The sequence below is a fragment of the Mandrillus leucophaeus genome, unplaced genomic scaffold (assembly GCF_000951045.1).
Source record: "Mandrillus leucophaeus isolate KB7577 unplaced genomic scaffold, Mleu.le_1.0 Scaffold253, whole genome shotgun sequence".
Lineage (NCBI taxonomy): Eukaryota > Metazoa > Chordata > Mammalia > Primates > Cercopithecidae > Mandrillus > Mandrillus leucophaeus.
In genome coordinates this window covers 2,917,701-2,940,981 of record NW_012102621.1, presented here as the reverse complement: position 1 = coordinate 2,940,981, position 23,281 = coordinate 2,917,701, and the positions used below count along the sequence as shown (strand labels likewise).

Here is a 23,281-nt window from a genome sequence, read left to right as displayed (position 1 = left end):
TCACTGCAACCTCTGCCTCCCGAGTTCAAGCAATTCTCATGCGTCAGCCTCCTGAGTAGTTGGGGTTACAGGCGCATACCACCATACCTGGCTAATTTTTGTATTTTTAGTAGAGATGGGGTTTCACTGTGTTGGCCAGCTGGTCTCGAACGCTTGACCTCAGGTGATCCACCCACCTGGACCTCCCAAAGTGCTGGGATTACAGGTGTGAGCCACCACCCCCTACCCTCAGTGGTTTTTATATTCACAAACTGTGCAACCATCACCACTCTCTAATTCCAGAACATTTTTGTTGTGCCCCAAAGAAACCTCATACCCTATAGCAGTCAGTCTTCATCCCTCCTACCCCCAGACCCTGGCAGCCAAGACCTATGGACATTTTGTGTACGTGGAATTGGGTAATCTGCAGCCTTTTGGATCTGTCTTCTTTCTCCTGGCTGAATGCTCTCACGGTCTATCCGTGTTGCAGCGTGAGTTGGCTCTTCAGTCCTCTCATGTCTGAATAGAACTCCCCTGCGTGCCTAGACCACGTCTTGTTGACTTACCAGGTGATAGTCATTTGGGTTGTTTCTGCTTTTTTGTTACTATGAAAAGTTCTCTGGCTTACTTTTGTGTCGGATCCCCTATATCTTTACAATTCCTAGATTTCTTCTCTTCTTTAGGTGCGAGGTAGTTTCTGCAAGGACACGTGTCTGAAAATGCCTTTATCCTGCCTCTCACGTGGCTTGCCTGGGTATATAATTTAAGGCTCAAAATCATTTTTCTTCAGGATGTTGAAGATGTTTCTTCATTGTTTTCTAGCTTTCCGTGTTGCTGTTTAGAAATCCTACGCCATTTCTAGTTTTTATCGTTTGTAAAAATTCTTCTTCCACTTCAGAAGTTGGTAGGCTGTCGTCTCTGTCTCCTGTGTTCTGAAGTCTGTGAGCGAGGCTTGCTTTTGTCCATTTTGCTGGACGTTAATTGAACTCTTCCATCCTGCCCCTCATTTCTGTTGACTCTGAATTATATCTTTGATTTCCTCTTCTGTGCATTATCTTTTTCTCCTTTCTTGATCTCTTCTCATTTGGACTTGTAGTTCTCTGTTCCCCCCCTCTTTTTTGGGGGGGACAGGGTCTTGCTCTGTGGCCCAGGATGGAGTGCAGTGACACCATCTCAGTTCACTGCAACCTCTGCCTGCGAGGCTCAAGCGAGCCTCCCACCTCAGCCTCCCTAGTGCCTGGGACTACAGGCATGTGGCACCACACCGCACTAATTTTTGTGGTTTTTGCAGAGGTGAGGCTTCGCCGTGTTGCCCAGGCTTGTATTCCATTTTGTTATTCGTTGCCTCTATTTTCTGGAGATTTTGCTACCCTTTCCCTTATAGTCCCTGTTCTGTTTCTGCTGTTATAGTTTCACTCTGCAAAAGGGCTTTTGTGTGCTTTGTGTTTTTCTTTTTCTCCTTTTTAAAATATCTCCCTATTCTTACTTCATGACTACACTGTCTCCTCCTCTCTCTCTGGAAATATTACCAACAGTTTGCTTTTGAAGTGTTTTCCCTAAATAGTCTCTCTTTCCTGCAAGTTGCTTTTCTCTGTTTATTCCTGTCTCAATCTTTCTTCTCAATCTTTCGTAAAGTTCTTAGGTGCTTTTCTCAAATGGGAGGTGATTTCTAGGTGTCTACAGAGGTGTTGGAGTGGGATTAGAAATTGATTCGAAGCTCCATGAACACTGACTTTGGGCCTCTTGGGGTGATCTGGCTGTGGCATTCCACTGGAGAACTACCCCTGGTCTCCAGAGCTTTTTTAGATTCCTGGGAGAATACCTTTCCATTCCCTGGCTTAGAGGCAAATGCTGTCTGCCTGCCATTCTGGGAATGAGTGGGGCTGGGGAGAGGGAAGAAGAACGGGAGAAACTCAGAAGCTGAGTATGTGTTACTTTTATCTCTCCATTAAAAAAATGGAATACCCCAACCTCAACTCAGTCCAGACCTACCGCGTTTTCTCCAGAGGATAAACATGTATATTCTGCTAATCGCTTCTTCAACAGACTTTTAAAACCTTTCTTTCGCTTTCTAGTCCTGTGTTCACCCTCACTTCCAGAGGTGTCTCGTGCTAACAATTCATTAGCCTTTTGTGAATCATTCCATTCTCATCAGATATTATTTTGGTGGCACCCATGTTTATTTAGGAATGGAATTTTCTCTGGTCTGTCAAGTTACTTATCAGTCATCTACCTGATTCTCAGCTTCTGTAATTTTGTTGTTTCCTCTCCAATTCTTTTTTTTTGAGCGATGCCTTTATAAAAACCCTTTTTTTTTGCTTTTATTCTTATTTTTGACACGTAATAATTGTACGTATGTATGGGGTAGTGTGTGATATTATGATACATGTATACGAAATTTAATGATCAAATCAGGGTACTTACTATATTCATCATCGACTCATAGGAAACATTTTAATTTGCTTTTTTTTTTTTTTTTTTGAGACAGAGTCTTGCTCCGTTGCCCAGGTTGGAGTGCAGTGGCACGATCTCGGCTCGCTGCAGTCTCTGTCTCCCTATTTCAAGTGATTCTCCTACTTCAGCCCCCCAAGTAGCTAGGAATACAGGAGTGTGCCACCATGCCCAGCTGATTTTTGTAGTTTTAGTAGAGACGGTTTCTCCATGTTGGCCAGGCTGGTTTTGAACTCCTGACCTCAAGTGATCCACTCGCCTTAGCCTCCCAAAAGTGCTGGCATTACAGGCGTCAGCCACCGAGCCCAGCCTCAATTGACAGTTTAATGGAATTTTGAGAGGATGTGAGTGCAAATTACTGTATTCAGGCTCTCATCTTTACGGAGTTCTTCACAGTTTTTCTTTCCATAACTATTCGGGGTTATCTGTTGTGATCGGGTCACTCTGTGCATTTCTGGCCCAGTACTCAGGGCTTCTTTCTGCATGTTCCCTGCTGTCACTCATGGCCTTGAGCCTTCGTCAGGCTCTAACAGTGCGGCTCGAGGAGGCTTAGCCGCCTGGCTTAGTTGCTTCAGTTTTGACTCCTGGTTTTGCTCAGCCTTACTGACTTTCACCTTCTCCCTGAAGGCTACCCCTATCACTGGGGGGCTAGTCTCAGATCCTTGTTTAGCCTCACTGCCCGCTCCATACAGCTGATAGGGCATCCAAGGGGTTTCTTGTCCTTGAACACACAGGAAACTGATCCTGCGTCGTCGATGCTTGTTTTGAGGCTTGAGGTTAATCCGCGTTCTTAAACATGCTGTGGATCTTTTTCTTTGCCCTTGGTGTGGGAGGTCTTCCCTGTTCTTGTTTCCTGCTTTTGTTGGAACTATCTGGTTCATTCCCAGTTCTTCTTTATTTGCTCTTCGCTACAGAGTGGGCGTATATGGGCATATACGTAATCATGGAAACACTACTCAGAGCCGTCTGTGCCCATGCTTGCTCTGACCTGGGAGCCAGTCTCTTTAACATGTCTTTTGCATTGACGTTCTGTGTTGGTTTTCGAGTTTTTCTAGAGGTTTTCTTGCTGTCATCCTAAGTTTGGTTTATAAATGCTGATCCTTGGTTTTACACATTATTCTGACCCCCATTAGTGCTCCACAGCTGGCTGTGGGCAGGCACTACCTCACTGGATCACTTTTTTGTTGTAGAAAAGGAAACTTAGCAAATATAAAATATGTAAGTGGACTGAATGCAGTGACTCACCCCTGCAATCTCAGCACTTTGGGAAGCCGAGGAAGGAGGATCACTTGAGGCCAGGAGTTCAAGACCAGCCTGGTCAACATAGTGAGAACTTGTCTCTACAAAAACTGAAAGAAAAAAAAAAAAGAATTAGCCTGGTGCAGCAGGGGTATGCCTGCAGTCCCAGTGACTCAGGAGGCTGAGGCAGAAGGATTGTTTGAGCCCAGGAGTTCGAGGCTGTAGTGAGCTGTATGATTGATTGTGCCACTGTACTCCAGCCTGGGTGACAGACAAGACCCCATCTCAAATGAAACAAAACAAAACCTCCACCTCCCCCCCCCCCAAAAAAAAAGCAAAACAACAAATGTAGGCTCTTATGTCTTGCCAAATCTGTCAAAACATTGCCTGCTTTCTCCTGAAATGGAAAGTAGCGACAAGATCATTCCTTGACTCCTGTGCTTCTATCTCATGACAGTTCTTGCATTTTAAAAATACAGCTTAACGCTTTTTTTTTTTTTTTTTAAAGTGACAAAGTCTAATTCTGTCACCCAGGCTGGATGACATTGGCATAGTCATAGCTCATGGCATCCTCGACCTCCTGGGCTCAAGCAGTCCTCTCCCCTCAGCCTCCTGAGCAGCTGAGACTACAGGCACACACCACCGTGCAGGCCTTATCACTCGTTTTATTGTACTAAGGTGAAAATGTCCCATTGTTGAAGTAATTAGTAAGTGTGTTTGTGTGTGTGTGTGTGTGTTTTTTTTTTGTTGAGAGCATTTTCAATCTGAAGTCATCTGAGAAAGAAGAATTTTTTCTTTTTTTACTGGGAGAATAGTTTTCGATACTGTTGAAATATTTATGACATGTCTCTCTTTCTCTAAAGTTGTGCCAAGTCTTTGGAGTGTTGATGGAGAAGTTACAGTAACTGAACAGAAGCCGGGAGAAATTGCTGAAGAACTTGCAAGCTCCTATGAAAGAAAGCTCATCGAGGTAAGGCCGGTGGAGTCTGCGTCTTTGTTTCTGATGTTGGCTGCTTTGGAGACTTTCCAGGATAAGCCCAGCCTGTTCTGAAGACACCTGAGCAAAACAACCAAACAACTCCTCAGCCCCACAAAACAAAACAAGACCAAGTCAGTGTGCTTTATAAAGAGAAGTATGAGCTGATCCTTTGAAACATATCACTTAATTATTGGAAATTTCTGGCACTTACGATAAGGAAATAAGAGAAAAATATATATGTAACATTAAAAATGAAATAATTGTAACATTTGGAGATGAAAACAGGAGAGAATATCGAATGCACCTTTGTGCTGTTAAATGTGAAAATATGGATGAGGTGAACTATTTTTCAGAAAACACATCCCTTATTAGAATTAATTGAAGATGAGGCAGACTGGTCAAAGGGAACCCCTCGCCCTCAAAAGAAAAAACAAAACAAAAAACCAAAACACTTTGGAATAAAGTTGTACAAGTAACTGAAGAACTGCTTCCTTAGAAGACAGTAAGCCTAGATGCTTTCATGGTGATTTCTAGGAAACTCTTCAAGGTAATACACAAAGAGCCCTTTGCTATTTATATTTCCTGAGAGGGTTTTTATACGTCTCTATCTTGGTTCAGGTATGCATTACCATGATATAAAAAAATCCTGCCAAAGATAGCATAAAAAAGAACACTATCAAATAGAATCATCTGTGTATGAGATGTACAAAAATTCTAGAAAGTCATTACTCAAATTCAGTCACATATTAAAAGAACAGTGCACGTAAAACAGGGTTTATTTAGGATTGCAAGGATGGCTGCATGCTAGAAATTCATCCATGTAAATCATCTCATTAGTGGCCTCAAAGAGGAAAACCAGATATTTATCTTGGTAGGTAATGAAAAATCATTTTATAACTTTGTTGATACCTGATAAACAATATTCTTCATAAATGAGGAATAAAGGTAATTCTTGGATATGATAAAGAGGTTTTTCAGAAACCATCGATTATTACCATATTCGATGGTAAAGTTGAGAAGCTATGTTTTTGATGAGCTGTGTGTACATGTTGTAATGGTCCCTTGGTGGTAGTATTATAAGCAATGTGTGTATGTACATACATGCACATGCTAACTATACAAGCATACTTTTGGTTGTTTCTAAATCTTCTACAGTGAGTTTTATTTTGGTAATCAGGAAAACACTCACTCATTGCTGTGGAGACATGCGTGAGCTTCGGTGGGTTTCAGAAGCCCAGGGCCTTGGAGGGAGTCCCCCTAAGTTCATTGCTGGTTCAGGCTGCCATTGTTACTATCTGTTTTGTCTGGTCTCTAAATTGACTCTAAAGAAGGAAGGTGACTTTAGAAACATCTTGCATTCTAACTCAAGTGAGTGCAAGGGAAGGCAAGCTGAGGCCTTAACACACAGGCTGGTGGGGATGAGTCAAAAGCCAGGCTGGGGAGGCCTGGGGACAGGGCACTCCTGTGTGGTCTCTGCCCACCGCTGTGCCCTTCCTTGGGAGCTCCCTCAGTGGGGCCGTGAGACTCAGACTTGGCTGGTGGCAATGCCAGGGTTCTGGGCCGCGAGTCTATGCCTGGAAGGCCCAAGTGGAGAGGGAAACAGGGCCCCAATCTCAGGATTGGGACGACTTGTGTATTTCTTTCCCCCAGTGGACTCCGAGCCCCTGGAAGGCGGGACCGTGTCTTTGCCAGCTCTGTACATTCCACAGCCACTTATTGGCAAATGGTAGATGCCGCATAACCCTTGAATTTTTAAATTCTCCCTAGGATGGGGATGTCTGGATTTACTGAATGAAAGAAGGCCTGATGAGCTTAGAGAGGGTGAAAGGTTCTCAGAATGAAAGTGCAGGATGAAAGGTTCTGTTCCTCTGGGGAATAAGGGTGCTATGGTGAGGACTCCGTCAGACCAGTGCAGCTCAGCAAGGGCGCATGCTTCGTAGGGTCCACAAAGGCATTGATTGCTGGGTCCAGGCACCGCTCTCCATGGAGATTCTCTACCTGTGGGGCTGCTGGGCAGCGTGTAGGATGGGGTGGGGTGGGGTGGGGGTGCAAGAAGACGGTGATTGGGTGTTTGACCCTGTAAGCCAAGTGCCACTAGTTCATTCGTGGGCCGGGTGGTTGGATGATTTATTTCAGTGTTTATCAGATGCCTGCTTTCTGCATCAGCAACAGCAAGAACAGAGGCTGAATACAAGGAAGCATTGGCAGGAACTGAAAGGAGACTGACAGGTCAGTAGCAGAGTGGAGGAGGGGAGAAAGGTGGTACTGTGGCTGTGTCCTGGCTGTGTCGTCACCTGCTTGGCTTTGACCGTGTGAAAGTCTCATCCCCTGCTGTGTTGACCTCAGCTGGGATGTGTGGAGAAGATCGGGTCATGTGGGGAGTTACTGCAGGGTTCACCTGCCTGGCTGTTCCAGCCAGCTGTGAGAGGGTGAGTGTGGAACTACCAGACGGGAGGGCTCAAGGTTCAGGAATGAAGGCGTGAAGACCTAAAGTAAATGCCATAAAGCCCTCTTTAAATGGGCTGGTCTCAAACGCCTGACCTTAGGTGATCGATCCGCCTTGGCCTCCTAAAGTGCTGCGATTACGGTGTGAGCCACTGCACCCGGCCCACAGTTAAGTCTTAACTAGATCTCAGAGCATCCTGGTGGAAATTAGATTAGATAGCTAATTAGAAATTAGTTTAGAGAGCTAATAAGAGCACATGGGTTCTGTAGAGGAGGCACTTTCCTCTGGCCCTCAGTGTTAGCAGGAAGCATAGCCTGGAGCCTAGGGAGGCCATTGAGTAATAGATGGTGCCAACACAGTTCACGCACACCCATTGAGCGCCTTCTCAGTGTCCAGCCCTTAGCTTCCTTTCTCCTCCCTTTGTGACTTTTCCTAGCCTGGGAGCAGCAGTGTTGATGGTTGTAGGAGATGAGCCAAGGAAATTGTGAGGTTGAAACAGAGACATCCCTGAAATGGCATTCACTACCCTAGATGGAGCGGTTTTTGGTTTTTTTTTTGTTTTTTTTGTTTTTTGGAGACAGAGTCTCACTCTGTCGCCAGGCTGGAGTGCAGAGGCGTGATCTTAGCTCGCTGCAACCTCTGCCTCCTGGGTTCAAGTGATTCTCCTGCCTCAGCTTCCTGAGTACCTGGGACTACGGGCATGCGTCACTATGCCCAGCTAATTTTTGTATTTTTAGTAGAGATGGGGGTTTCACCATGTTGATCAGAATGGTCTCAATCTCTTGACCTCATGATCCACCAACCTCAGCCTCCCAAAGTACTGGGATTACAGGCGTGAGCCACTTGCAGAGCGACTTCTTGTGGATGAGGCAGACGTGCCTGTTCTGATAGTCAGGACACAGGATTGAAGTGCAGGGGTGGGGTTATACCCACAGACCTGGAGCCGTGTCTTCAACAGCAGCTCTGCAGAGGTTGGCACCTAACCACAGCTTCTTTAGATAATTCCTCCCTGCTTCTTAGAGACTGTTAGTGATGCTCAGAATTTCTTCTGTAAACTTCCCCATCCTTCTTGAAATTCTAAGACATCAGAAGAGAAACAATTGTTCTCACCAAGGTTTTGAAGATAAAATATATTGAACACATCCAAGATAGATCTCTTCTGAGTCTCTTGCTTCTTTTCCTCTTTTAAGTACATTTCCTTTGGTTTGGACTCATCTTCAGATGTTCTATTCTTTTTCAGCAGTTGCCTTCACAACAATGTGACATGTTGGCGACATTTGGACTTTGGGCCTCCATCACTCTGTCGCTGCTTTCTGCAGCCTGGTGACTTGGAAAGCACATGTATCGCGTGTCAGACTGAGTTCAGATTTGCCACTTACTGCCGCATGTTCCTGGGCACAGCCCCTAACCTCTCTAAGCCTCACGTTCTCCATTAGTGAAATGCAGCCAGTCATAGCTGCAAGTGGGTTTGTTTTGGGAATGGCACATAAAGAACCCAGCTGAGTGCCTGCAGTATACAGGAGGTGTCTCTGTGCTTCCTCTTCTCCCCTCTGTCCTGACTTCCTTTGGAGGGCTTCCTCTCCACCATAGCATGCTGTCTGGGTGGGACAGTACATCCAAGTGCTTTGCCCTGGGTTTGGTTCAGGGCCGGGCACATGACCTGAGCTAGGCCAATGGGGGTTTAACTCTGAAGGTATATAAGAATGCAGCAATGCTTGGGAGGCCATTTATTCAATAGCAATTAACAATAAGCATTTATTCAATAGACTACTAGCAATGAGTCTGATAAGACTCTAGTTATTTCCTGTGTTGAACCTGTCAGAATTGCTCTGGTTTCAGTTCCTTTTTCTTTTTTTTTTGTTCTTCTCTTGAGACAGAGTCTCATTCTGTCACCCAGGCTGGAGTGCAATGGCACAATCTCAGCTCACTGCGACCTCTGCCTTTTAGGTTCAAGCAATTCTCCTGCTTCAGCCTCCCAAGTAGCTGAGATTATAGATGCGTGTCACCCGCACTCGGCTAATTTTTTTTTTTTTTTTTTAACATAGATGGGTTTTCACCATCTTGGCCAGGCTGGTCTCAAACTCCTGACCTCATGTGATCTACCTGCCTCGGCCTCCCACAGTGATGGGATGGATTATAGGTGTGAGCCACTGTGCCTGGCGCCAGTTACCTTTCTGAGCCCGATTTCCACTTTTCTGCCTGTTTATAGTGAATTCCATTTTAGTTTAGGTTAGAATCTGGTGTTTTGTTTTGTTTTGTTTGTTTGTTTTTGTTTGTTTGTTTGTTTTGCTTTTACAGGACCTTGGGAGCAGTTACACTGCCAGTGCTTGCCTCATAAATTGGCACCAATGGGTTCCAACACTTTTGATGTGTCCAGGGGTTATTTTTATATAAGAGCAGCATGGGCTTTTCAATAAAATACTGGATTTTTGTATAAGGACTTTTGCTTTTGCTTACCAGCGGTGCCCTCACTTACATAAAGCTTTGTATCCATATGTAATCAGTAGATGCCGTTTCCCTTCAGTTCTCCTTCCGCTCACTGTTTACCAGGGCTTAGCTCCCTCATGCTGCCTTCAGGCTCTCCCAGGTCTTGCTTGCTGGCACCGTTTTCTAGCTGTTTGCCCCACTTGTGTATCTTCTGCTTCAATATTGCCAGTCCCTCCTCTGCAAACAGAACTTTACTTCCTTCCATATGGCAGGGCTCGGCTAGCTATTGATTGATTTTTAAAATTATAAGACACTTATCATTTACTGTCTGAGTATAGTTAATCCCTGAATTTTTCTCATGGGTAAAATAATGGTGTATTAGCAACATTTGTTCTCATTATAATGGCAGAGTTGCTATTAATGGAAAAGTAAGCTTAAACATCAAGCTGGTAAAAAATAAACTCATAATCACATGCTGTAGATAACTGTGAATGTGATCATCATTTTAATAAACTGTAAACATTCCGGAAGCAGCCAGCACCTTGGGAGCAGTTACACCACCAGTGCTTGCCTCATAAATTGGCACCAATGGGTTCCAACACTTTTGACATGTCCAGGAGTCATTTTTATATAAGAGCAGCATGGGCTTTTCAATAAAATACTGGATTCTGTATCAGGACTCAGGATAAAAAACTCTGAGCTGAGATCTACATTAAACTGATACTCAAAATGAAAGATACGATGTGACTCTTTTTTTTTTTAAATAGAGTCTCACTCTGTTGCCCAGGCTGGAGTACAGTGGTATACGATCTCGGCTCACTGCAAACTCTGCCTCCCTGGTTCAAGCGATTCTCCTGCTTCCCGCTCCGTAGTAGCTGGGATTACAGCCATGCGCTACCATGCTCAGCTAATTTTTGTATTTTTAGTGGAGACAGGGTTTCACCAAATTGGCCAGGCTGGTCTCAAACTCCTGACCTCAAGTGATCTGCCCACCTTGGCCTCCCAAAGTGCTGGGATTACAGGTGTGAGCCACCATGCCTGTTCTGTTTTTTTTTGTTTGTTTGTTTTTGTTTTTTTTTTTTTTAAATCACATGAAACTGAGTGGATTGAGACCAGGCTCTTACCTCATATAGTTTGATTACCAAGCAAAACTGAGTGTTTAAGTGCCTCCTGTGTATCAGTGAAAAAGGGTAAGAAGTTATAGTTTCTAGCAGGATAGGTGTAATTCCCACTAAAGTGTGAATGACTAACAGGGCTAAACTTCCAAGGAGTTCTTAAAATCTTTTTATTACGTAAAAGTTGAAATATACACAGATATAAATGAGTGTAATGAGCTTCTATGTATCCATCACCTGGCTGTAGCTGTTAGTAACTCCTGGCCAATCTTGCTTCATCTGTATCTTGTCCCACCCCTCAAACCTCAGCCTCTCATGGTATTTTGAAGAAAATTCCAGATTCCATATTATTACATTCCTATTTCAGAATCTATCTTTAAAAGATAAGAGCTCTTTAAAAAACCCCACATTACTGCAATACCATAGTCACACTTTAAAAAGCCTGTTAAAGAAGGGTCATGCTAGTCCCAGTGGTTCTCAGGTTGGAGTGTCAGGGAGAGGAGCTTCTTTAAGAAGGTCTTTCAGGGGGCCCCTGGCTCACTCTTTCTCATCCCCAGCTTCCTGAACAAGGAACTGGAGCATCTCATTTACGCAGGATGGCTAAGCTTGGAGTTTTTCTGCCTCTTGGATGTGCCCTTTGCTTGGCTGTCTGCCTTGACTTCAGTTAACAACACAGACAGTCAGGTCAGCAGCACAGCTGCACAGGCCCTGGGAAAGTGAGGGATTTGAGGACGAGGAGGTGTGACCTAGGCTGCGGGCTTCACCAGCGCATGGATTTCCAGCCTTCAGCATGGTCTCCTTTACAAATGGACTGCTTCCCTAACGAAGGTCTCTCCAGGAGGAGGAGGCGGGCTGTATCTCACAGAGGTGTCTCTGTTTTTTTAAAAATAGCATATATATTTTACTGGTAAAGAATAGGCGAAAGAGCATAAAGAACTTCCATATACTCATCACCCTACCTCAATAGTTATCAACTCTTGGCCAGTCTTGTTTCATCCACTTACCCTCCTGTTTCCCCAGCATCACATAGTGTTTGGAAGGAAATCCGAAGCACAACGTTGATTTCACCCCTAAGTAGTTAGGAATATATTGGTAGTAAACTCTAAGGGCTCTCTTTTTAAAACAGAAAAAACTCTGTAGGATCATTATCACCCCAAAAGTTGGCGGTAATTCTTTGGTATTGTCAAATATCTGGTGAGTGTTCACATTTGCAGTTTAAACAGATGTTTGAGTCAGGATCCTAGTAAGGTCCCTACCTCACGATTGGTGACAGATCTCTTGAGTCTCTTTTAATCTGTGTGTTCTGTCACCTGTGTCTCCCTACCTCTCCCTTTCTTCCTTACCTGTCATGTATTAGTTGAAGAACCTGGGTTGTTGATCCTGTAGAATTTCTCCCACCAGTGCTTTATGAGGGTCTATTACGTGTGTGGTACTCGGTGGCCTGTTGGGTTTTTCGTGACATTTTATGAAAAGCAGCTATAGATATTGATGTTACAGCCTGGGCAATGTAGTGAGACCCTGTACTTACAAAACAATGTTTTTTTTAACTAGCCGGGCACAGCAGCGTGCCTGTGGTCCCAACCACTCAGGAGGTTGAGGCAGGAAGATTGCTTGAGCCCAGAAGGTCAAGGCTGCAGTGAGCTATTGAAGGAGGAGGTGGGACTTGACTCCAGAGGTGGGACTCAGACACTGGACCAAACTGACTGCTAGCTAAAACAGGGCTGGGTGGAAGCAGCTTTCCATCAGACATGCCCGTGGGTACCATGTCAGTTTATCATCGTCATGGCAACATCCAGGAGTTACCACCCCTTTCCATGGCAGTGACCCAAAAGTTAATACTTCCTTTCTAGAAATTTCTGCATAAACGACCCCTTAATCTACACGTAATTAAAAGTAGGTACAAATGAGACTGCACAACTGCCCTGAGCTGCCGCCTTCTGTCTACGGGTCACCCTGCTCTGCAGGAGCAGTCCTGGAGCTGTCACTCCACTGGAACTGTGACACCACTGCTTCGATAAAGTTGTTTTCTTCTACCTCCAGCTTGCCCTTGAATACTTTCCCAGGCACAACCAAGAACCCTTGCAGGCTTAGCCCTTCTTTGGGAGCTCATCAGTCCTGCATCACTATGATGGCGCCACTGTACTCCAGCCTAGGTGACAGAGCGAGATGTCTCCAAAACAAACAAACAGAAAAAGATAATGAAGGTAATAGCAGTGAGGGCAAATTGAGGGGCTACTCTATTTTTAGGCACTGTGTTAATTGCATTACATGGACTGTATGATTCGTTGTTCTCTACATACCTACAGATGAGGAAGCCAAGACTTGGAAGGGCTAAGTCACCTGTCCGAGGTCACGGGGCTAGCATGGGTAGAAGCAAGATTTGACCCCCTGACTGACCCCAGAGTTGGTACCCTTCCCATCGCCCTCTGTGGCCTTCTCTGTACCTGACTAGAAACAGGAATCGGGCCTGCCTTGCCGGCTAGCTCTAACTTTTAGTTCTAAGCAGAGCCAGGAAAATGAACTCAGTGACAAACATGCTGGCTATTAGCTTGTCAAGAACTAGGGAACGATGGAAGAGATGAGGAGGGAGAATGGAAACAGATTCTAGCTGGTGACACGGTTTCTGATGTGAGCACTTACTGGGTAAACAGCCGTGTGTGCTGCCTTGGATGGCAGGCCCCTTCTGATGCCCCTTGTGCCCACTGGATGTCCCCATCTGTTCCTGTGTGCTGGAGTTATCCGCCTGTGCAGCAGGAGGAGAAGGGTTCACTATTGGCACTGTCTTCTACTCAATGGCTCTTCCTTCTTCCCTCCTCTTCCTTGGCCTCTCAGTTACCTGTTTGCGTTTGCCTGGGGCGTGTTCAGGTGCAGGTCACAGCCCTGCCTCTGTGCAGGCATGCTTGCGCCCCCAGCTTTGTAGTGTCTATCTTTGCCGATCTTTTGATTTCTCTCATAGAACCTTGGATACCTCGTTTCCCATTTCATGGCGAGGTCACCACCCTCTCCGGTGGCAGCGCCGGGCCCTGATCTTTGCTGTGTCTCCACCCCGTGTGTTCTGTTTCGCTTCCATTTCTGCTGAAGCCTCATTTCCGGTTGTGCCTCTGATCTGGAAGTCTGGAGTACTTGCGAATGAACAGATGAACTTCCTTAGAGAAACACTTGGAAAATGATCCAATACTCCTTTTTTGGACGTTAGATAAAAATACTTGTAATTATAGTGGCTGGTTTTCAGCTTTTCAGACCCACACTATTTTGGGCCTGTTTTATATTTGCCTTCCTCTTTGAGGCGGGAAGTGGCTTCAGGAAGCCAGAAGGAGTCCTATGGCCTTGATGGAAGCGAGTAGAAGAGATGTAGTCCTGTCAAGGTTGGGCTCAGAGTTCAGAATACAGCCGGTAAAGGGACAGGGCTGTCCTGAATGCTGCATGAGCTCAGCCTGCTGGCAACATCAAGGACTTATCACTGGCAGTGTGGAGCTGGAGAAGCTGGGGGTGCGGGGAGAGTGAAAAACGCTGAGACATGGAGGAGGGAGGGACTTGTGGCATTTAATGCATGTAGACGGACAATGACAAACTACTCCGGACCCGGTCTGCTTGGTCCATTTCTTTTTCTGATTAAAACTTGCCATTGGCTCACTTTCGCCCTTAGGTTCCTGTAAAAGTAACATGTACACATGTTAAAGTAAGCCTTTTTGCTATGCTCTTGCCTTCCTGCTCTGAGCATGTTTTCCTTTCTCAAATGCACATGTTCTCACTGCAGACCTTTACACAGGCAGATATAAGGTCCCACCTGGAACCCTGTTCTTTTTTCATGAACCCTCTCCTGTCCGTTTTCCCTGGCTGACTTCTGAGCTTTCAAATCTCATCCTGGAAGCCTTCTCGAATCACCCCACTGCACTCCTGAAGACTGGGTTCAGTTTGCCCCGGGTGTCCTGCACATCCTTTGTGTCACCTCTCCTAATCCTGCTAGTACGGTGTCGTGAATGTGCCCCACTTACCTGTGTTCATCCTTCATGACCTCTGGTACCTGGTTGATGCTTGTATCATTGAATAAATAGTTTTTTTGGTTGCAGAATAAAAAAGCTTGGCTCAGGCTGTCCGTGGCAAAGACTGTGTTATTTATCAAGGTCTGTCTCATTTTTCTTTTTGTATACACACAGGACAGATGCATTTCCTAGTCTCCTTTATGGGTAGCTTGGGACTATGTGACTAGTTTTGGCCAATGGGTTGAAAGTAGAGGTGATGAGCATTATCCTAGACTGAGGCATAGGAGAGTGGGGATGAGTTTTCTTGGTACTTGCTCCCCTGCCATGGTGATTCTGGAAGCCGTGTGTTCCATGATGCATAGCTAGAAAATGACACTAGCCTGGATTCCTGAGTCACTGCTTGGAGGAGAGTTGCTCTGTTGTGTTGCCGAATCCACTACAGACTTTGTAAGAGCAAGAATTGACCGGTATCTGTTCAGCTTGTTATTACCACTGAGTCGAGCCTGTCGTGGTAATCTCGAGGAAGGGAATCCCTTGGCCCAAGGAAAAGTCTGGCTTTAGCTGTGGCAAATGCTTGATACTTAAGCTGTGTTACCAGTCTCCTGTTTCTCTCTCTTTAGTGTGCTTTCCTCTTCCCTTTCTGGGTTGACATCATTTTTGGTAGGTGTATTAGTCCATTGTCATGGTGCGGATAAAGACATACCTAAGCCTGGGAAGAAAAAGAGGCTTAATGGATTCACAATTCCACATGGCTGGGGAGACCTCACAATCATGGCAGAAGGCAAGGGAGAGCAAGTTGTGTCTAACATGGATGGTGGCAGGCAAAGAGAGAGAGCTTGTGCAGGGGAACTCCCCCTTATAAAACCATCAGATCTCATGAGACTTATTCACTGTCATGAGGATAGCACGGGAAAGACCTGTCCCCATCATTCCGTTACCTCCCACTGGGTCCCTCCCACAACACGTGGGAATTGTGGGAGCTACAATTCAAGGTGAGATTTGGGTGGGGACACAGGCAAACCATATCAATGGGTTTTCCTCCTCAGGGTCACACATGACTGTGATCACCCCTGGGCACACAGTTTTTCTTCCAGGTTCACATTTATAGGAAAAAGCAAGAGTCTGTCTCCATTCCTGTCAAAAAGCTTACATTTACTCTGTAGAGTCAACTTAGGTTCCATTCTCTCTTTTCAGCTGATCACAGGATCTGGCTGGTGCTAAGACAGGGAAGAGCTCCATTGAGACATGGAGAAGGGAGGTTGGGGAGAGGGATGGATCCCAGATGAAAACTGGGACTGTTGTTAGGGGAAGCGGATGCCGTGGTGGCAGAAAACCAAGGTTCACTTCAGTGCTCAGTGTGTGAATGAATGGATGAGTGAGTGAGGGCCAGATCAGTGGATAGATTGAAGAATCAGCCCTCTCCCTCGCCTTGGGGGGCTCACAGCGTACTAGCCGAGTTAGCGCCATAAAACAGTAATTTTTAGCAGCAAGCAGTGAATCAGTGAATCAAAAGAAGATGGAAATTGGTGCTGTCAGATCTGCTGGTCGAGGGGTTGTGGTTTGGGGTGTATTGGAGAAGATAGCGCAGAAATGTTCGTTTCGAAGCTGGGCTTTGCAGGTAGAATACGACTTTGCCAGCGAGACAGGGTGGGGAAGGGCAGTCCAGATGGCAGAAACAGCAGGTGCGAAGGTTTGGCCACCTGGGCGTGTCAGGTGGCAACTGACTGATAGACCGTAGAGTGAGACAGAGGCAAGACGCCTCCGTAGTTCCTTTTTTAGCACTGTTTGTCATTCCTACTAGAGAGTCTTTTAGGTTTCAGATGCTACAATTAATGTTTCTTTTTCTGAAAGTGGTAGGATTGGAAAGTTCTCCCTTTTCTCTGTCTTGATTCTCCCTACCATAGGTGCATGTGGAGAGCTGCACCTTCCTCCCATGGCCACTCTTGGCCTTTGGATAGGAATTTCCTCCTAAGTCCCAGCCAGTCATTTCAGACCCATTCCGGAAGGTAGCGTTTTGTAGGTCGGTGGTGCAGAGACAGGCTTCTGTTTCTTAAAGGTGCTCTACTAGTTGACTGTCGGGGCACTGCGAGAGGACTTTCAGCTCGAATGACTTGTAGCAGCTTGGCTTGGAAGACATCTTGTCAAAAGCGTTGCCTCCAGGTGCCCTGTCATTTTAGAAACATCTCCCCATATGTAATAGGGAGACTTAGGACTTTGCTTCTAATAGTGTGATATTCTTGTGTGTTTTATTTGAAGGATTTAAAATCTTCTGTCCCCTCCTTGTTCTCTTCCCCTGCGAGGCTGATACAAGGCACAGTGGCTCTAGTGTTAGTTAAGCTTGTAAGGATCAGAGGTTTTACTAACCTTGTTTAAACTCTTATGTAAGAATTGTTGCTAACGTCCAGCTGAGCAACTTTCTTATGTAGAATAAATAGACATTTTCACTAGTGTAGTTCACTGTTATTAATGAATGAATAATGAATAGACAAATTATTTAAATCCAAATTAATATAATTGACACCATTTTATAAGCACGTACTATGTGTCAAACACTGGACGGGGGCATCATATACATCTTTTTATTATTATACATATATTTTCAAAGAGATGGGGTCTTGCTATGTTGACCAGGCCGATCTCGAACTCCTGGCCTCAAATGATCCTCCCACCTTGGCCTCCCAAAGTGCTGGGGTTACAGGTGTGAGCCACCATGCCTGGCCCCATTATATGCATCATGTCATTTAATATTCACGACAGCCCTGCAAGGTAGGCGGTGGTGGATACTGAGGCTCAGAAGGGTTGAGTAGAATATCCCAAGTCGCATAGTCAGCAAGTGGCAGAGCTGACATTTGGACCCAGTTCTGGTAACAGCAATGACTGCTTTCCTGCTGTTCAGACAGTGTGTTCGTTTCCGAAGATTAGTCGGCCCGAGGTAGAGGTTAAGCTCATCGTTTCTGTTTCCTGACACATTTTATGACTGTCCTCTGGTTGAAGACTTTTCTAAAGCCTGAAAGAGACTTGAAATTGGACTTGGAACGACTTTGAGGTTTTGTAGCTTCTGATTCATTACAGTGCGAATTAACTAAATGAATTATTTAGCTCAGCTAATAGGGTGATTTGATCCAATAGCTTGGTAGAAAGAACATATTGAACGTTTTTATTTAATCCACTTTGGGGGCATATTTGAATGGATTAAAAAAATAAAATACAAAGAATCCTTTTTATCAATTAATTTTGAGCCATTCTGTTCTTTTGGAAAGCTGCAGATATCTTTCTCCGTGATTGTTAAAATCCTTATCAGGCTGGCAAGCTTGCATTCATTCAGTGCTTACACAGAGCCAGACATATTCCTAAGCACTTTATTGATCTCATGTGATCCTTATAACCACTCTGTGTGGTGGTATTACTCTCTTCCCCACTCTACAGAGGAGGAAACTGAAGTGTGGTGAGCTTACTGATGGTCAGGGTCATGTAGGTGATTCCAGACCTGAAGCTCACAGCCACTCTCTGGGGAGAACTTTGAATCCAAACACCAGGAGATGACGATCTGTCCCCACTCTTGGTCAGAATGTGAGAATCGAAATCGAAATCCTGGCTCTAGGCACATGCCTGGGCCCTGTCACCTGACCTCTGTGAGCCTCAGATGTCTGCATCTGTGGCCTGGGAGTCATCGTTTCCAATGTGTAGCATTTATAGATCAAGCAGGGAATTGTATGCATGGCCGCCCGTCACCCCTCATCTCTCAGGTGGGGTGCCTGCTGTGGTGGGGAACCCTCTTGTCTCATTTACCTGTTTTGGGGACAGACATTGTCACTCTCAGTGGAACAGTCCTCAGTGCTGTCATGCACAGGGTCGCTGGAAATCTCCCATTCCTCCCTCCTGCGATGGATTGAGAATGGCCTGGCATGCTTACTCGGGGAGAATGAGTCTTCTTGGTTTCTAAAGGCTCACCCCGTCTACTCCCAGGCCTGGGAATTCCACAGTCACCTGCCTCCTTCCGCTGTCTGTCTGCAGCATTCTGGGCAGCTGCGGGCTCATGCTGCCGCCATCTCACGGCTGCCGCCATCTCACGGCTGCCGCCATCTCACGGCTGCCGCCATCTCACGGCTGCCGCCATCTCACGGCTGCCGCCTGCTAGCTGGTCCCGCCTCCCTGCCCTTTGTCTATGCTCAGTGGGGAACATGGTTCGTCTCTGGGTAGGTTCAGGTCATTTCAGTCACAGCCCAGACCTGTCTATGTCCCCAGCCTGGCTCCCTGCCTTCCTACTGGCTGACTGTCGCTTGGCTGAGGACTAGAACTGCCCTGGACCTCTCTGGGTCTTTGTGTCCAGGCCTAACGCAGCTGGAGCCCCAGGGAAGAGATGACTGCCCCTTCCTGTATTAGCCTGTTTTCATGCTGCTGATAAAGACATATCCAAGACAGGTTAATTTATTCAAAAAAAAAAAAAGGTTTTATGGATTCACAGTTTCACATGACTGGGGAGGCCTCACAATCATGGCCGAAGGTGAAAGGCACGTCTTACATGGCGTCAGGCAATGAGAGAATGAGAACCAAGTGAAAGGGGTTTCTCCCTATAAAACCATCAGATCTTGTGAAACTTATTCTCTACCACGAGAACATTATGGGGTAAACTGCCCCAATGAGTCAATTATCCCCATGGGTTCCTCCCACAACACATGGGAATTATGGGAGCTATAGGTCAAGATGAGATTTGGGTGGGGACGCAGCCAAACGATGTCACTTCCCATGTCCTTACTTCTCCACTCCTACTCGTCCCGGCGTTGACTTTCCTAGGATGACAGGCATTGGGGTCACTGGTTCCCTTTAAGGATATGCACACACCCCACCATGGGACAGTGAAGCCAGCCTTCCAGGAGAAGTTGCCAGAATCCCTGAACATTCCTTCTCTTCCTACCAACCCAAGAACTTTTGCTTGCCAAGTCGCCCACCGCTTTCTTAGTTTTGTTTTTGAGAAAACAACTCTCACAACTTCCTTCGTGGCTAATTTTTTCCCATCAGTATCCTGCTTTTTCTGCAGCTTCCGTTGACGAAGGTACATTTTACCTCTGGAACCGGTGGAGCAGAGAGCTGAATATACCCTGTTTCCTCGGGCTTCCTCGGAGTGACTCACAGGTTCCATTTTCAGTACCGAAAACTCAGCTTTGCCAGCGCAAACTCTCAGCAACTCTTTTACAGTGACAAGTACTTTAGAAAAGTTTCAATTCACTTATTTCTCTGGGTCACACAGGCAACTCTCTGCCCTGTTTTGAGCAAAGACTATTTCTTTAGCAAAGGATATTGAAATTGGGTTCTTTTTCCCCCCCCCACTCCCTTCAAGTAGTTTTTTTTTTTTTTTTAAATCCATTTTTAAGGTAGAGAAGGGAGATGAGTCTTATAAAAACTTGAAAACTGTCTTTCCACAAAGACCAACTTCTGTGCACCAGCGCTTTCATCTCCAGGTGCCCGAGATTAACGTTTCCAAAAATGAATCTTTTAAACTCAGTTCTTCTCCTCAAAATGAAATATGTTCTATGGTAACAACCCAATTCCTACTATGTAGTATGTAGAAATCATTTTCACTTTGTGAAGAAAACTAGATTTAAATGCTAAAATATTATCTTTTTGTCTTCCTGAAAAAATTTTCTTCCTTTGGTGGTAAAAAGCTTTTAAAATTAATGGAAAATTGTCCCCTTCCTGTGCTCTGGCTTGGGAGGAGAGCGAGATATCAGATCTCAGTTTCTCTGTAAGTATCATAATGACTGCCTTCCCGGTGTTAGAGGTTTGAACTGCTATGATGGCGTGTATTTTAAAGCAAAGTGGTGGTCAATTTTGATGAAAAGTGATAAAATCGAGTGGATAAAATTGGCTTTCAGCAATTAGAATGCTCTGCACCTGTAACTTTGTGCCCATGGCCCTTACATATATAGGGGGAAGAAAGAAATTTCCTACAATTTTTTTTTGACACATCAGAATTATAACAATTTGTTTTTCATATAGCACTTCACATTTCTTGATCATTCCTAGGCCAGCAGACTTTTTTCTATAAAGGGATAAATAGTAAAATCTTTCGGTGTTGTGGGCCATGTGATCCCCTGCCATTGAAGCAGTGAAACAGCTCAAGACAATTTGTAAACATGGTTGAGTGCCAATAAAACTTTATTTACCAAAACAGGCAGGGGGCCAGCAGGTCACATTGTGCCAATCCCTAATGCAGGTACTTCTCCTACTTAATGATGGTGGTGATGCTGACAGGGATGATTATGCCATTAGTGTCAGCTGCTGTTTTGAGTGCCTGTCATGGGCCAGACAGTAGATATATTTACTGCTCATAAATACTTTAATGAAGGGTAAACATGGGTAATGAAGGGTAAACATGGCTATCACCACTTAACAAAGGACAAAAGTGAGGCCCAGCAAGGTCAGGTGACTTGCTCTATGCCAGGGTTCTCAACTCCAACACTATTGACATTTTGGGCCACAGAATCCTTTGTCATGGGGGCCGTCCTGTGTGTAGTAGGATGTTTCATGGCACGCCTGGCTGCTGCCCACTAGATGCTGGTGGCACCCCCTTCCCCCCAACTGTGATAATCACAAATGTCTCCAGATGTGGCCACATGTCTCTGGGGTCAAAATCCCTGCTGGTTGAGAACCACTCCTCTAGGACATACCACTTTTTTCCCCCTGCTATGGAGGGAAGACAGGGTTAGGGGTCGGAGGCTGGAGACAAAGGCAGACGGCACCAGCAGCGGCACTGGGGTGGAGGCCACGGCATCCGTTGGGGCCTGGGTTTCACCGCCAAACACGGGGCAGTGTGTGGTGAGCTGAGGCCCTGGAGGCTCTGGGCATCGAATCTCGCCTGCAGCCATGGCCAAAGCCCGGGGGTGATTTTCAACCAATGCCAGTAGGATGTACCACTTCTCAGTGTCAAAATCTGGGCTGGAAAAATGGTCTTTATGATTTTTTTTGTTGTTTATTGGTTTTGTTTTGTTCTACACAGAAATAATGACCTCCCCCAAGCCAAAGCTGTTTTCCTTGATGTGTGTATTCACTGCTCTCCTCCTCTGCATCCCTGGCTTCCTTCCCTTATCCTGGCCTCTCCTACTTGGAACTTGCTAAGAGAAATCTGAGGTGTCCTCAGCACCCCCTGTTGTGTGATAAAGATCACAGAGTTAAAAAATGATAACTGTGGGTGTTGATGGATGTGTTCATTTGATTGCATTAGTCATTACACAGTGTACACATACCTCATCTCTTTGTATATCTCGAATGTATTCAATTTTTATTTGTCAATCGTACCTCAATAATTAGCTGGGGGAAAATGTGAGCTGTGGAATATCGTTGACTGGCTTCCAAGTCTGGCTCCACCTGTGTTTCACTGAACAACTGTGGAAATCTTCTCAACTTTGCTGAACCTTACTTTTCACCTCCAGAAAGTGGAATAATAAGAGCACTTATGGGCCAGGTGCAGTGGCTCATGTCTGTAGTCCCAGCGCTTTAGGAGGCCCATGTGGGCAGATCACTTGAGACCAGGAGTTCAAGAACAGCCTGGCCAACATGGCAAAAGCCCGTCTCTACTAAAAATACAAAAAAATAGCTTGGTGTGATGGTGCACGTGTGTGATTCTGGCTACCTGGGAGGCTGAGGCAGGAGAATTGCTTGAACCCAGGAATTGGAGGTTGCAGTGAGCCACGATTGTGCCACTGCACTCCAGCCTGGGCTACAGAGCGAGACTCTGTTTCAGAAAGAAAAGAAATAATAATAGTACTTCTGTCATGGCATAATTGATGTGGAATGATGAATTCAAAGTGAACGCTCAGTGAATAACTGGTAACATGATGATGACAGTGACAATAATGATAACACAGATAAGTTCCTTAGACTCCTCGTCCCCTGGGTGGTTTTCTGCAGGGCTGATGTTTATTACCTTCTTCAAGGTTTCATACTTTGCAGAATCCTGAACAAGCCTGTGCAGATTGTACCTTTCCTTGCAATGAACAAGTCTATGATCATGAGAAAGTTATTAACCTCTCTGAGCTTCAGTTTTCTCATCTGTAAAATGAGAATGGTAATAGTTCCTACCTCCTAGTGTTACTGTGAAGAATAAGTTAACATGCGTCTAACATTTAGAAGAATTTCTGGCCCTTGGTAAGGGCAATATATATGCGTGTTGTGTGTTTCTAGATTTTCCTGACAATTAGAAGGGATGGAAAATATTCTCTTACTTTCCTCTCTACAATAGACCAGGCATCCTCTGCTGCCTCCCATGGCTGGGAGGACCCTTGCTGCCTCTCACCGGCCAAGGATGGTTGGGTGTGGATGTCCCCAAGTGCCCAGGGGTGACGATGTGGGTATAGTGACAACAGTCACAGTTGCTTTCACATGTGGCATGATTCCCATGTGCCTGGCGATATTTCCGGTTGTTAGCTACATTAACCTCATCATAATGCAATGAGGAAGCCAGGGGAACCAAGGTTTTGATTATTTTATTTATCTATTTACATAATAATGAGTTGGTTCCTTTCTCTCCTCCAGAGAGGACCAATGAGTCTTTAAAAAAAAAAAAAAAAATAGGGCCAGGCATGGTGGCTCACGCCTGTAATCCCAGCACTTTGAGAGGTCGAGGTGGGTAATTTCCTGGACACTTACACTCTTCCAAGACTAA

At 45.4% G+C, this 23,281-nt stretch overlaps 1 protein-coding gene across 1 annotated transcript in view; it reads left to right on the top strand.

Annotated features, from left to right (window-relative positions):
* The window catches only part of SNX29 (sorting nexin 29), a gene marked incomplete at its 5' end in the record, with an annotated part of 600,769 nt that overhangs the window by 292,046 nt on the left and 285,442 nt on the right, over positions 1-23,281 (top strand). The window contains one exon of the mRNA XM_011983676.1: positions 4,533-4,639. Within this exon, the coding sequence (XP_011839066.1) occupies positions 4,533-4,639 (107 nt within the window). The remainder of the gene's footprint in view (positions 1-4,532; positions 4,640-23,281) is intronic.